General features: G+C 35.5%; 1 protein-coding gene across 1 annotated transcript in view; it reads left to right on the plus strand.

The window, feature by feature from the left end:
- The window catches only part of LOC140169826 (ABC transporter G family member 20-like), a 43,066-nt gene extending 28,724 nt beyond the window's left edge, over positions 1 to 14,342 (plus strand). The window contains exons 17-21 of the mRNA XM_072193127.1: positions 2,173 to 2,261; positions 5,348 to 5,451; positions 6,707 to 6,866; positions 8,726 to 8,830; positions 12,784 to 14,342. Coding sequence (XP_072049228.1) covers positions 2,173 to 2,261; positions 5,348 to 5,451; positions 6,707 to 6,866; positions 8,726 to 8,830; positions 12,784 to 12,890 — 565 coding nt within the window. The 3' untranslated portion in view covers positions 12,891 to 14,342. The remainder of the gene's footprint in view (positions 1 to 2,172; positions 2,262 to 5,347; positions 5,452 to 6,706; positions 6,867 to 8,725; positions 8,831 to 12,783) is intronic.
- The last annotated feature ends 2,052 nt before the right edge of the window (positions 14,343 to 16,394 follow it).

The raw sequence follows: 16,394 nt of genomic DNA on the forward strand, positions 1-16,394 counted from the left end.
AAAATAGAAGCATTTTAACCAGTTCCTTTTTGATAGTTGTGGAGCACCAAGTTCATGAAGTCATAAAAGAAATCAGGAACCACTTATTCCCATTTTACATATCAAGTTTATTTCCCTAATGTGTTAGCAACACATATCCAAAATTTTAACGAAATCCGTTGATAGTAAGCTTTCCAAAATGAAGTGAATTTAAATCATCAGTGATGTACCACCTTTTGGCTTCTACTTTTAAAAGCATGTAAGCTACGTTGATACCGATGCCACCAATAAAACGAGAAGCTTTGCCCCTTCATTTTGCATACCACTTTGTCCAATTTTTTTTTTGTAATTTCTTCACAAAATGCAAAAAAAATGCAAAAAAAAAATCAATGGGTGTAGTACCCCCTTAAAGTAGGGATGACCAATGAACCATCAACTTGATTAGAACACTCCCATAGACATGCAGGGAGCTCAACTGTGCACTGCTTGCACAGACATTTATAAATTGATCTCATTCTTTTATTTTTCAATATTTTTCTGTCAAAATTGGGAAGTTCATGCCAATTTTATTTTGTAACTATCTTGCAAATTACAGCAACATAACTTATTTCATTTTCTTGTAAGTGCGAGTCAAAATTGGTCCATCGCCACAGTGCGCTTAATTGCCAGAGGCTGAGTTCAGCACTGCTCAAGAATGGCACAAAATATTCATGTCAATAAGACCAGGTGAAAAACGTGACCTACTGAGCTGTAATTTGGCAAGAGTTGCCAGTAATACCTATATCATACCCTCTGTAAAAAGGTTAAAAAATTGAACAAAGTAGATCTAGAGTTACAAATTAAATCACCAGCTTCCCTTTGGAATTTCCATATTCCTTTCGAATCATGCTAAGAAGACACCTTTCTGAACATAAATGTGAAGTTTCGTGCTCATTCGATGTATTTTTCACCTGATTTCAACCCTAAACGTTTTCTTATATAGGCCTGTACCATCTACAACTTGCTGCTGGCTATACCTTCTTTAGAACTTTCAAAAGAAGTACCTGAATGTGCAACTATAACTGTTTCAAAATAGCCCGCTAAAGTCATGCAGGTAACTCCGAGGTCATGCATTGAATTGTTTTGAATGAGGAATACTACGGGAACCAGCACCTTTTGTTAGAAGTCACACATGAGCATGATGAGTGAAGTGGATAACCTCTATTGTTGTGAATGAGTCAGTGACCTTCAATGACACTTAAGATTTTGTTTGCATACACCTACTAATTGGTCATTATTAAACCCATTAACATTGAAATTTTTGGTTGTGAAAAAAAAAGTTCACCTGCCTCATTTCAATGCCTCGGTTTGAAAAAATAATTTATGCCATTGACTAGTAAAGTGCCATTTCATAAGAAACCCCTTTGATACTTTCACAATATGCTTGTTTCATGTTTGCATATATGTTAAAATAAAGAAATATATAAAGGTAAATATATGCTTGTGCCAATTTTGCTCCCAATTGCTATTTTTGGACCTTGTCATTTTATTTCGTTCCAATGACCGGTCAGAATGGGAAACTTTGAACATTCATAATTCAAAAAGTTTTTGACCGATTTTGACCATTTAACTACCAAAATACTTCTATTGATGAGTTCTATCCAGAAAACAATCTTTTGTAGCAATAGGGGCAACATGAAATTTTGATTTTGATCAAAATTGAGATACATTTAAGGTGATCGCATAGAAGTGACAAGGTTGCCTACTATGCACTGTGCCAATGGGTCAGCGGTCTTGTTGTCAAGAGCGTTGGTCAGACAATCAATGTGATTGTTAATATCTTTTGCATTTACATTTGTGTATGCTCAGATCACGGAAGTAATGAAAAATTAAATGTAAGTTATCGGCACAAGGAGTAGCAGCGGTCCAAGCACAGTGCCTTGATGAGGGATGCCCAAAACAATGTTGGTCAATGTCATGTGTTCTCCACGGATAACGGCTCGAGAAAACCACTGATACATGTACATCTGTTCAGAGTTTTTATAAGAAGCCTGTTATGTGAAACTATAATATTGAATGCGGAATAATGGTGAATAAGCCATGACCTGATTAGCTGAGATTCTGTACAGTGCTTATTTCTAAATCCATGCTGTTTTTAAGTTACAACTGAATATTATCTGTATGCACTGAATATCTTGTTTGTTTCCATTGCAGTATAATATTTTTCTTAGCCCTTGGTTTGACAGCTCTCACATTTGTAATAGAAAGGAAAGAAGGCCTGCTAGACAGGACCTGGGTTGCAGGTTAGCAAATTATCCCTATTGCTTTTTTTTTACTTAATCTAATACTATAAAACCACGTCTACAAGTATATAGAATGTTTTTGATGAAAGCTAAATTAACACGAAACAACTGTAAATATGCCAATACAATAGAATGGTCATACAATAGTACTTGTTTGTATATGGTCATTTTCACGGTAAAGGGTGTAACTTTGGATTTTTAACATTTTGATCCGTAGTGTTCTAATAAAGCCACAGAATTCCATGATTTTTGGCCACATAAGTCATCTAGTTAGCAGCTACCTTGGGTAGCATAATCATCTTCGGGAGTTACTGCGTTCAGTTTTAGCAGGCTTAAATGTACCTAATATTGCCATTTTGAAAAACTATAAAAAAACCCGTAACATTTTTGTAAAACCCTGTGTTTTCTTCAGTTAGTTCATGGATAATTTTTCTTATCCTGAAAGTACGGTCACATGTTCAGTAAACACTGCCACATTAGATTTAATTGTGAACAGCCCTGTATTTTTGAGAACCGGACTTCGAGATTTGTCGTTTCGGAGGCTTCATTTTCCGTTAACAATTGTTAACAAACTTTGTGGGTATATAGCTTTGGTTCATAATTCTTGGTTATTTCTTCACTTCTTCTTGATTCATAACAGTTGATATCTTAACTTGAAATGGGTAACAAAAATTAGTCGATTTGCAAGCTTTTAAAATTTTTATAAAATCTTGACTTCAAAGAGCCGATTTTCCGTTAACTTTTTTGAAGCCTCCGAAACAAACTGTTCAGCAAGCTTGGGCAAATATAAATAAAGAGCTCATCCAATCTATTTATCAAAATGTAGCAAAGTAGATCCTCAAGTCACTTGTTTTTAAATCGTGGAGATATATATCACCGTTTGAAAATGGGACCCAATACAAACTTTCTGTTAACAATTGAAGCCTCCGAAACAAATGAAGCCTCTGAAACAACAATAAGGTGAATTATCATCTATGCATATCTAAATTGGTGTGTTCCATATTGATATCTGCATTGTAATTGTTACATGATATGTGCAGAATGTCATAGATTAAAAAAAAAATTGATATTATGGTTAATGTTTGAAAAATATACTGATACCCAAGAAAGTCCGTTTCGGAGGCTTCACATGCAAATACTTAACAAATGGGTGAAAAAATTACCATGTTATAAATCTACAATATCTGCCGCATAGAATCATTGATTCAATACACACAGGAAAATAACAGCTTAGATGATCCCAACAGTGTTGTTTTCAAAAAAACTACTTCTGCAATGTTTAACCATTGTTAACATGAAGCCTCCAAAACAAAAAAAATGACTTGCTGTGATAATTTAATTTTTGTCACAACTGAAATTCAGTACTTAGAAGCAAAGCATGAAAATTGGTAATTGTGATATATTTTACCTATTTTTTCATGTCAACTTGTAGTAGTTAGCCAAATATTTTACTTTTATGATCACCTGTGTTGTTAACTGAAGCCTCCGAAACACAAATCGCTTGAATTGCCAATTCTAAAAAATAACTCCAATTTCTGTGAAACTTGGCTGGGAGGTTCCTTTCATCAAGTAGTATTTGTACATGAAGTTAGACATTCAAATTATTTTAGGAACCCAATTAAAACTTAAAAAATATGTTTAAGGTTGGGAAATTTCCATTGCAAATGACCCTTGATGTTAAAAATTTTCAAAATTGCAATTACAAACATAGCAAAACATGGTATAAAATTTAACTTATATCTGCTGACTTACTTTGGAATGGGATTTCACATGTATTCCAGCTTTCATGTCATAATTTTCTGAGCTTATGTAAAATACATTTCTTCTTAGATTTTAACCAAAATGTTATGGAAATGTCAAATTTTTTATCAGAAATCAAAAGGTTTAAGCCTTGAAACATTATTTTACTGGAATTTAAGTTGCTTCTATGCATGATTACAGTAAACAGAAACATATTTAAGTGGTTTGAAATTTTGACCCTAAAAATCAAAAGTTACACCCTTTACTGTGAAAATCAACGCTCTGCAGGGTCTATTGTTCCATTGTTTCCGATTAGAGCGCTGACATATTGGAAAATGTTGCCAATCAATATTCATGAGAGTGTACATTCAACGTTCAGTTTTCGAAATTGGGTGACTTGTGCTTGGCAGGTGCGAAATACACCTGACTGGGCTCATTCATTACGTAACGCACAACGGCATTGATGTCATCGAATGGCTGCTTAGTGCTGTTATGTGTTAAGTTTTATAATAATTATTATTACATTTATTTTCATTTATTTTCTTTCTCTGTATTTATTCTTTCCTACACTAACTTTATCACTCCCTCGCTATCCTTTTCTCTCTTGCCTTCTTCCCCCTCTTTCTTTTCTTTTTGTCCTCTCTCACTCTCCCTGTCATTCCAATATAAATATGTCCTTATCTTTCTATTATTTTATTTACTTCTCATTATTTTCTTTCTCTTCATTTGTCCTTTTTCTCCCTTCCTGTCGGCCCCCTCATTCTCCATATCCCTCCTCCCCTTTTCCTCCCTCATAGCTTGAATTCCACTCACTCCAACAAAACTAGGAATGGGCCAGTCCAAATCTAAAAACATGAATTCATAAAATAATATGAAAATGTTTGACAGTCCAGTGAAAAAAACAATTTAAGATCATATCAACTTGGGAAAAGGCTAACAAAATTAAAGTGTGACTACAAGCACAGGCTATTCTTCAACAAGCAAAATACTTACCTGACTATGTTATTATGGGCCACAATGGCCTCCTTCCAATTGCATTGTTCAATAACCTCCATTAAACAATCATAGTGCAAAATTTGACCTCAGGTTGCAGGGTATGAGTTTTTGTACCTACATTTTCAGAGGTCATTAAATGAATGTAAAAATGTATTGGGGTTAAAGAACTGTGCCCTGATAGAGGAGCATGTTGTGGATCCTAGTGTATATTAATAGACATTGGTGTGCCAGGTATTATAGTGGATGGGGTTGTGCATGGTCAGGACATGGGACAAGTACAGTGGCCAGTTACACTAGACTGAATGACCTTCTAATAAATATACATATTACTTGTACTATTTGTGTTGCAGGTGTGAGTGCAACTGAGTTGATGTTAGCCCACGTCTGCACACAGACACTGATCATGATCGTACAAATAGCTCTGGTTATGATCTTTATGTTTACAGTATTCCACGTAAGTAATGACTACAATGTATTGGATACACACACACCCCTGTTTGTAAATACCTCCAAACGAGGACCTTGACTTAACGAGGATCTAACCGAGGACTCACACTCCCGTTTTTAATCGACACACTGTGGACCTCACACAGACACACCAGACAACTTACTATCCAACTGTGACCCGTCATATACCCCCTATGGTGGACCTATCTTATATGCTATCTTAATTATATGCATATTTGCATCATTTACGACATCCTGGTGATAGTAACAAACCGAGGACGTCCTCGTTTGGAGGTGTGTCCTCGTTGTATGGTGTGTATCCATATGTAGTTCCTCGTTTTGGAGGCATTTACAAATGCACCCCCGCACCACTACCTGTGTGCGCCAGCCATCGCAGACATTGGGTTCTACTATCCAAATGAGGACGTCTGAATTGTTAAACTCAGATGTGAATTGTTAAATGGTGATGAACAATGGTGAAACATGATTGAATCCATAATTATGATGCTACTTCCGGCGCTTATCAGAAAAGTTGACTGCAAGACAACATTGACACTATTTCATAATGCAGAGACTGCCTTTTGAGGAGAGCGAGAGCAATCACTCTTTACTGCTCTCTTTAAATCTTATATAGGAGAGTGATTTTTAGCTCTCCTTAGTTGACCATTCTCTCCTTACATTCTATTATACATGCTTCCTTTGAAGGCTCCAGAAGGGTTATTTAATACTCTCCTGGAAATTCCCTGATAATTCATAACTGAATGCTGGTAGCAATTGCTCAAATGCTACCAGAGTTTTACCAGTGGTGATGTTTAAATGCATGCTGCAGTTAGAGATTAATTAATGCATTTGATGTGAGTGAAATTGTACAAAGTAATGCAACTGAGATAATGCATACGGTACTGAGATGTTGAAATGTCTAATGCAATAGCCCTGCAGAGGGAGTGCATTAGAGGCATCAATATCTCAGTGCAAGTGAATTAGTTTGTACAATTTCTTGAGCAACAAGTGATATGCCTTTAGTAACCTATTTCATACACAAGGAAGAAAAAAATTTCATTTTTTATAACAAACTGTCTCATATGTTGGAAAATGAATGGGTTCGAAAGCAGGGAGTATGCAGAGTGCGTGCCCGCGCATTACATACAAGCAATGCACGGTTCGCATTTATTTAACATTTGCTCTGATTGGTTCTCACTATCTAAAAGTGTATGAATTTCTAGTTTGATATTGTCATAAGTGTTAATATTTTTTATCCATAGATTCCATCTCGCGGTAGCTTGGCACTAGTAGTAGTGATGACGTTATTACAAGGCCTCTGTGGTATGGCATATGGCCTGTTAATATCTGCATTAGTTGATGATGAGATGTCAGCCATGCAGTTTGCACTGGGTTCTTTCTATCCTGTTTTATTACTTAGCGGTAAGTGCAAAGGTCTACTCCCGATTCCAGAATAGTGAACTATTTTTTTTTACTTAAGGGGGTAATACACCCCTGCCCAATTTTGTGCCTATTTTTGCATTTTTCTCAAAAATTATAAAGCATTGGTGACAAGTAAGATATTTATATTATAGGGGCAAGGACTACAACTACTGCACTGGAAATTTTATTTCAGCACAGACAACAGTTGGGGAGTTACAGTCAAAAATGAGGGAAAACCAATATTTGATCAATAAATCAATAACTACTTGCCTTGAGTTGCTGCCCTATAATATACATATCTTACTTGTCACCAATGCGCTATAATTTTGAGAAAAATGCAAAAATAGGCACAAATTGGCCAGGGTGTAGTACCCCTTAAATATATATTATCTTCTTTTGCGAGATGAATATAGCACAGTTCCAATCCTTTAGTTCGACCTTCCATGTTACTTTTACAAAGTATTACTTTTACTAAGTTCACAGATTTGGATCAAGTCTATAAGCATTTAAAATCATGCAAATAGACCACTTGACATGTGACGTCAATGCCCGGCAGTATGCGCTCAAATTATGGTAATTTCCATTGTTCTTTGCCCTGCAGTGTGCGTACTTATCGTAGTTTGCTCAGGGCATGTGCATTTTAAATCGCCCGCCACATTTCATATAGTACAAGAAAGCCGTTGAACAGTATTGAACAGCCATTGAACCACTATAATAGCGGTTCGTTCAACATATCGATAGACCAGTCCCTTGCCCTTGTTGACAAACAATGATGTCAAGTGGTCTAATATAACTCTCAATGTCATTCTTTTATAGGAGAGAATATTGTAAAAACACCCTAAACATAGTTTATTTGTTGTGGCCTTTTTTCCACCCAATTAGGTCCATAATTTAACTATAAATTCTTTTAAGATTGACCTATGTTTTATCTGCCAAAACAAGGTAATATTTTGAATTCCAAAAAGTTAGTTCTGTATTATTTATGAAATTGGAAGTAAATTTCTTTCAGAGCTGCCAACTTTCTGTTTATTAAGCACTTCCCAGTATTCTCAAGACTGATGAAAATCTGTATTTTCCCAAATCGGCATTTCTCACTTTCATGTACGTAAGGCAATAGAGCCAAATTAGTTTGATCTTTTGATGCTTGGTTTTTCCTTATTATTCATAAAATCAATTAATTGACTATTGTTACATGTTACATATGAATCTGTGCATGTTATGATATTGAGCAATACAAATTTTCCAGTAATTCTGATTAATTAGTTGAAAGTTCATTCATTTTAAAAACATCAAAGTAGCATCAACAGTCAATGCAAAGGTCAAACAAATTTAGTTCTTGTGCCTTAGTATTCTTTAGGATTTTCAGTATGGCAGTATTTTTCAATAAAATCAGTTCAAAATACTGAAAATCAATAATCTTTGATTGACAGCTCTGTCGTACAGGGTGTCCCTGAAAGTAAAAAACTTTTAATGTTTGAATATTTTGATTTTAGTGTGCCTTTATTAATTCAACCAAGTCCATACCTTTTATTTTCTTCTTTTGTGTTTTTAGGTGTTTTGTATCATTTTTCATTTTGTCAAACATTCCAGAAACTATTGAATTGAATCTGTAACCATTACAGCTCATTAACCCCCTGACCACTTACCTGCCGATCTAACATTCTCTCTGATTGGTCAATTACATGATATCTTCATTATAATCACCAATCAGAATGGAGCTTTGCAAATAATTCGCCCCAATTTTTTTGTGTGGTGAAATTATTCTAACAATGTTGCTGATTGGTCCATTTGATAACGAAAACTTCTTTTTAACCAATAGGCAGGTAGTTCTCATAGAGTTAATATTTTTGGTCTTTCAGGTATTATTTGGCCCATTCAAGCCATGCCAAAAGGTCTTTCCTACATCAGTGTAATCTTACCGCAGACCTATGCATCTGAAGCATTGAGGGCTATACTATTTAGAGGTAAGCTACCATCATAGATTAAATAGTTACAGATAGCACACCAACAGGCAAACTCCCTATATACAATGAGAATTCTTGCATATTCATGAGGGTCAAACGTCCTATTGCTTGTGTCTAACAAATCACGCACAGCGGCCTTTACACAAAAGATGTCAAGACTACGCTTTGGAAAATATGTGTAACAGGTGCAGATTGGGTGTAGCATTTTTGTCTCTTGCACTTCATGAAACAATTGGCCCTCATGAACAGATGATGCTGGATTGTGCCACTTAGGCACCAGAAACTAATTGGTTCGATCTTTGGATCGACCGTCGATTCTGCTTCGATGCTTGTTATTAATAAATTATTAACTAATTAATCTGAATTAACGCTAAATCTATATTGGTCAATATCACTACAGGCACAAATTACTATTTAATCACAATTAAAAATAGTAAATTAATTGATTTCATGAATAATAAAGATCGACCAAGCATCGATGGTCGATCGAAAGATGGAACTAATTTGTTCCTATCGCCTTAGTGGACCATCTGTTTGTATTATTAGGGATTATTAGTCCATATCATACCACTGTAGACAGTAAAAAAGTAAAAAAGTAGTAAAAAAGTAGTGACTGTAGAGATCTGCCTAAAGGTGCATATGGGCTCCCTTGATATAATATTCATTTCATTTAGGCACAAAATAAAGTGCCCTCATTTAAAAATCCCCCAGTAAAGTAAGTAACATATGTGTACATCCATATCAAAAGGATGCACTTGTCGGCTGCTACATGTGTCTCATTTCAAATAATAGCTCACGAATAAATACCAGACTCAACTTAAGTGGAGGTCACTTCAAATCATCCCAAGTCACATGGTTTACAAAATACAAAGAACAGTCCTTAACAATGTGACTTGGGGATGATTTGAAGTGACCTACACTTGAGATGAGTCTGGTATATATTCCTAGCTATTATTTGAAATGAGACACATGTAGCAGCCGACAAGTGCATCGTTTTGATATGGATGTACACATATAAACATGAACCCTTAATTCTTGTAGGGATTTTCAGAGCAGCACGCTCTCTATATATACATTGAATTACCGTAAGGCAAAGGAGTCCATTTGCACTGTTAAGCTTATCTTAAGGTATCTATTCTTTTTTCATAAACATAAATTATGAGACAAATAAGCACCTTTAACAGAGTATACTCGTAATAGGCAAAATTTATCATTGCACAGCCGCCATCGGCGCTGTGCATTCTTTTTACCGCGTTCTTCTTCTTTCTTTCTTCTTCTTCTGTCAACATTATGATCAGCCATCGTAGCCACATGCTTTCAGGCATGTTGACCATACTTGGTCAGTAGAACCGTTTGGTGGTGCCACAGATGTCACATGATCAACTTCCGGTCAAATGTCATCCACTTCCGGTCAATGGCCAAAACTTGGATTTTCACTAAAAATGCTACTCCTCCCACATATTACATAGCACTGTGACGTCACTTACACACATGCATCATCTATAGCCAGTGTCTAAAAGTTCCTAACAGAATTGGGATCAAAGGTCATTATTAAGGGGTCACTTCCGGTCAGAAAACAAAATTTTTGATTTTCACTAAAAATGCTTCTCCTTCCACATATTACAATGCACGGTGACATCACTTGCACACATGCATCATCTATGGCCAGTGTCTAAAAGTCCTTCACAGAATTGGGATCAAAGGTCATTAAGGGGTCACTTCCGGTCGAAAACCAAAAATGTTCAACATTTTTTATTAGCCAGAAAAAACATAGCAGAGTAACGGTATGTTGACACATGACTTGTTATTACATAGTTAATATATAGTATTTTTTCATTTGCGGTCAAAGGTCATTAAGGATCCACTTCCGGTTAGAAACCAAAAATTTAGTTTTTCACTAAAAATGCTTCTTCTTCCACATATTACATAGCACCGTGACGTCACTTGCACACATGCATCATCTATGGCCAGTGTCTAAAAGTTCTTCACAGAATGGGGATCAAAGGTTATTAAGGGGTCACTTCCGGTCAAAAACCAAAAATGTTCAACATTTTTTATTAGCTTGAAAAAAAATAGCAGATAGAGTCACGGTATGTTCACACATGACTTGTTATTACATAGTAAATATATGATATTTTTTTATTTGAGGTCAAAGGTCACTAAGGGGCCACTTCCGGTATAAAACGAAATACCTACAAACATTTTTATTAGCTAAGGAAAACACAGGACAGTAACGGTATGTTCACACAAGAATTGTGGTTACCCAGTTTATGTAATAGTTTTGCGGGGTCAAAGGTAATTAAGGGATCACTTCCGGTTTTCAATAAAATAGCCTGGTGGCTGTGCTCGCGGTCGCAGGTGACCGCAACCGATCGTACATCTAGTTTGGTTCTTGTTTATACAGCTCGCGACAATAAAGTCCCACATAAAAAGGTAGAGTGGACGAACCTGTGGTCAGGGGCCAGAGTGCCCATCTCTCTTTGAAGTGATTGGGCCAGACTAAGCAATGGGTTATTCTAAAGCCAAGAATTCTCCGCGTTGCAGAAATTCCGCGAAAAACGCGGAATTCGGAGGTAAAGCGGAAACGCATTTCTGGAAAAAAAGATAAGCAAAAATGACCTAGAAAAAGAAAAAAAATACAATTGAAAATAAATAAATAAAATACTAAATGAAATGGGTCTTCAAAATTCATCAAAATAAAGTAAAATCCGTCATAGATTTAGTGTACAACGCCTGCCCTACCTTCCATTGCAGCTCGAGTATCCCACAATCCTTTGCGCCCCCGACTAAAAATAGCTCTTGGGGCTTTCCCGACCTTCTGAACGTAAGATTCTTGTGAAATTTTATTATGTCAGAAAATGTGCTAAAATTACAAAGCGGAATTTAGCATTTGTAAAGCAGAAAATTCTTGGCTTTAGGTTATTCCATTCAAAATCCACACTACCCCTGTGGAAGATTTTGGAAATATCTTCTGAGTGTGAATTTTGAATAGAATGAACACATGCAGCTCCATTTGAAACTCACCCTCCCTCAGTGGAAGATTCAGGTTGAATCTTTCTCAGAGGGTGTATGAAATTCAAATGGAGCCACCATTTGAAATTCATACTCCCCATGTGGAAGATATTTCCAAAATCTTCCACAGGTGGAGTGTGGATTTTAAATGAAATAGCCCAATGTCCCAACAACACTTTTGGCCAATTCCACCGTTACGGACGTTACAGATACATGCAACTTGCAACTTTTAATTGAATAGCACACATGTTTGCTGTTAGGGTAACACTTTATTTCTTTGTATGCTACTAGTACACACTCTAATGTTCAATATAATGAAGCAATTTTGTTTTGGCTTTCTTAGTTAATTAGCTACAGAAATTAGAAACGAGCGTTACGGACGCTACGCGAAAGTGCCTGCCATTTTGACAGATGGTACATATCCTTAAATCTCCAATTAGTTATGTGTTTTATTTTTTCTGTTAACTATATTGAGCAAGCCCGACTCCATTCTATGTAAACATGAAAAGCAAGTTTGAAATTAATACTCCTGTATCGTCCTACACTGTTAATTTAGTGTTACGGACGTTACATTTTATCTCAAATGTAACGTCCGTAACGTTTTTCATAATGAAAAAAAAACTGTCAAGGTGCTTCCTCAGATTTTTTTCTTTACTATCTTGAAGTGGGTCTGACATCAATCTATGGAGGCATCATTAGCAAATTTAAAATTAATGCTCCTGTTTTGAGCAATAATTTTCCAAAATTTTGTTACGGACGTTACAAAAGGCACTTTTGGCATGGAATTGGCCTTTTGTAAATTCACAGAAGGGAGCATCAGCCACGTAACACATAGATGGAATAGACAATTCAAATTAATTTGTTCAAGGTGGAGGCATTTCGTCAGACGCTTTGCATTGAGAATTGCAAAATTTCTATGCCTGTTGTTTTTTTCCTTACAGGTTGGGGGTTGTCATACTTCACTGTTTGGATAGGCTATGTTGTGACTATAGGATGGAGCATTGTACTACTCATACTCTCGGCCATTATTCTCAAATTGCGACGATAAGGGAGCAGGAAGTGCGGCATCACGACCTATGACCCTATGCCTGCGGTTGGTATCATAGTAATCTAATAAGTGAAAATTTATGGTATTGTTAGGAGAGTTTACACTTGCTCACACGCATAAATGCGCCATGAGAAAAATCACAGTACTTGATCACGGCGCATAAATGTGGAGATGGCCCTTTTGCAGCCATCTTGGATATGTAAGTGAGAGAAAACATATACTACAATTACTTACAAACATTCCAAATTAAATAGTTTTTAAATTCTCTTTTAGGGCGTAGACCACCAAATAACTTCTCCATTGGAAAGCGTGTAGAAATTAACTTTTTTAACTGGCATTATTTTTCACTTTTTTACGTTGTCCCTGTGTTAATTATAAGGACTGAATTTTCATTTAAGCTTCAATTTTGGTTAACTTTACAGATTCAGTTTTTTATTTAAAAATGTTGAAAAGCGGTGCCGCTGTTTCAACGCCAAAACTAGCATTAAAACTTGTTCCGTTAGCAGTAATTCGGACAAGGCCTACTTTTCTTGTGCAATCGATTTGTATCAATTTCATCTCTATTTTAGTGATTTGGTGTAATGCACCCTTTACTGTATATCCAAGATGGCTGCAGATGCCATGGCAGCCATCTTGGATGTGCAGTGCAGCCATCTTGGATCTTCAGGCAAGGGAATATTCCCATTTATGGGAGTGTTAAGTATTGCTCAGCAGGACACATGTTTTGTGTGTGTGTGTGTCATGTCAAGAGCCCAAGGATTTGCACACAAAATAGCAAAATATAATTAAAGTGAACATTTTCGCCCAATTAACTTTTAGGGCTTTGTCGCTTAATTTGATGTATACACAAACAAAACAGGAGTCAGTTTTTTTCCAGTGGCTGCTTGGAATGTGAAATATGTAAATGATTAAACCTGGTGAGGCAGGGTTTTGCTGATTTGTGAGCTATAACTAACTGCCTTTGGTGATTTTTGATGTGTTTCGTTTAGGTCAAAGGACACAATAAAAAGTGTAAGACCGAAATGCTGGTGATGTCGTCAACATATGTGATGTTGATATAGCAACATCGTCATGGCTTATATTGTAGGCATGTCTAATAGTTCCAGAAGAAATTTCTCTTCTGTAGTTAAAATTTGATTGTAAAAGAAAAAACAATACTTTCGATAATGCTGCATAATAGAACCACCAGTGATTTCAATGAAAATCAGATCACAGTCCCTTTTTTTGTAGATTTTGTTATGACATACAATGTAGTACACCATATAGATGTTACATCCGCAGCTTTTAGTTAATTGATTAAAAAAATACTGATTTTGAGACGATATTGATACAAACTTTGGGCATCTTTTTGATGGTCTGATTTCCATGGAAACCACTAGAGGTCATTGTACTTTGTTGTGTTCTTTCATCAACAATTATATATATAATTCTATGTATTATATTATAAATGTTATATATTACTTAATTATATGTATTATAATTAAACTCTTTATTTGTAGCTATTTGTGATATTTTTGTACCAAAGTATCATTGATGAACGGAAATATGATTTTATTATCATACTTGATCAATTAATGTATTGCCAATTTTTATTGCTTTATTTGTGTATATAATTGCAGAGCAAAATATTAATGCTGAACCAATGCAAAAACCTTGATTTTTATCACAAGAAAATTTACATTTTAAGTAAAATATTTAAAGCCAGTATTAATCATGATAGGCAAATTGAATCTATCCATGTGTTTGGATATAATTTGAAATTTGTGATTTCTAATCTTGTTATAAGTTGTATTTTGCAGACAAGATTTGTAAAACAGTGAGCTAAATGTATTTATTATTCATATATGCATCAGGGAATAGCTCATCCACAATATCACCTGAGGTGATATCTGGGTGAGGGTCAGGATTTAATCTAACCAGGGAAGTGAGAAATGGAAGATTGTCAATCCAACATCTATTGAACAAACCTATTGTGCTAACAATGTAGTCAGCATGTCTTTGATGTGGATCAAACTTGCCGTCTTTATTGCCAGTTCGTTTATTTACAGGCTTATTATTATCAAAAAAAGCTTTTCTTAATTATATTTCTAGTATGTTACTTTTTTTAGAAAAAAGTATTGAGGCAAGTATGATACTCACTTTGATATAATGTTAAACCACCTTCTCTTACTTCCATGATCTAATTCTCTCCATAGCCCTAAAACTGATATCACCTGAGGTGATATTTTGGATGAGCATTTTTCTGTGTGTCAAAATACCATGGAAACTTGGATGGTTACTAATCATTCCATATTTCGTCAAAAATTTTAACAGTGCAAGTGAAATGCAATTCTACTGATGCCATTCTCAGCATCACTGTATCATGTTTCATTCATAACCTTGTGAATATATGCAGGAAGTGCAATCCAATCAAAAGAACTTGATTATCTGTCTGCACACTTACTGCACCATCTATTTTGAGTTCATTGTGTGAAATTGTCAGGTTTTGTTTTGGCCTGGGGTTTTTCCCTGGAGAAATATCATTGCCCAAATCAAAACCCTCTGATTTCAGACAATAACCTCAAAGTAGATGATGCACAGTTATTTTTATATAAAAAGAAGTTACTCTATGTAGATAATTTGATAGATTGCTATGTGGGCTTTTAGAGAGTATGCAATTTGATGTCTAGTATATGTGGGCATCAAAAAGCACACAATTTGATGTCTGGAGCATTAGAGAGCAAACACTGCGATGTTTATGGGGCATTAGAGAGCACAATTTGGTGGCTGTAGGGGCATTATAGAGCACACAATTTGATGTCTAGGGGGGCATTAGAAAGCACACAATTCTTCATCAACAGAAAAAATAGACATCTTCTGCATTCTCACATGTTTTTTATATGTATATGTTTCTGATACATACATGTTTATGCTAATTTTACTACAACAGTTTTTTTACATTTCTATCCTGTCTTGCCTATTGTGTAACCATTTTCCACATATTTGTAACCATCCATTTCAGGGGTGTGATTGAGGATTTCAAAAGAATCCTGAAACCTCTTGGTTATTAGTCACTTGGCTATCAAAACAATACAGAAAAATCCATTTACATTAGGCCTAACCTGAGACGAAAATGACGAATCATCCCAGGGCCTAATAAAATACAAGATGTACAGGTAAATTAAGTAATTCTTGGCTAATCTTGAACAATGTGAATGCTGGTGGCTCCGCGATAAACACACACACAGATAGTGCAGTACAGAAGAAAGCATACACATGCCTTACATTGCGTACATGCTTTGTACGCTACATGGACGCAACATGCATGTTCCAATTGGCCAATAATTACTTAATTTACCTGTAGGTCCATTGTCTTTCTGTTATGTTTGTGCACTTTAAAATACACTTAATTTATTTACACTGAAATATTTTAAGCCAAATATTGTCAAGTTTTAAGATATGAAAAACTGATCATAACATAAAACACTGAAAAAAAAACGCCATAAAGATCTATTTTATTCTATA

This window comes from Amphiura filiformis, chromosome 14 (genome assembly GCF_039555335.1).
Source record: "Amphiura filiformis chromosome 14, Afil_fr2py, whole genome shotgun sequence".
In the NCBI taxonomy this organism is placed as follows: domain Eukaryota; kingdom Metazoa; phylum Echinodermata; class Ophiuroidea; order Amphilepidida; family Amphiuridae; genus Amphiura; species Amphiura filiformis.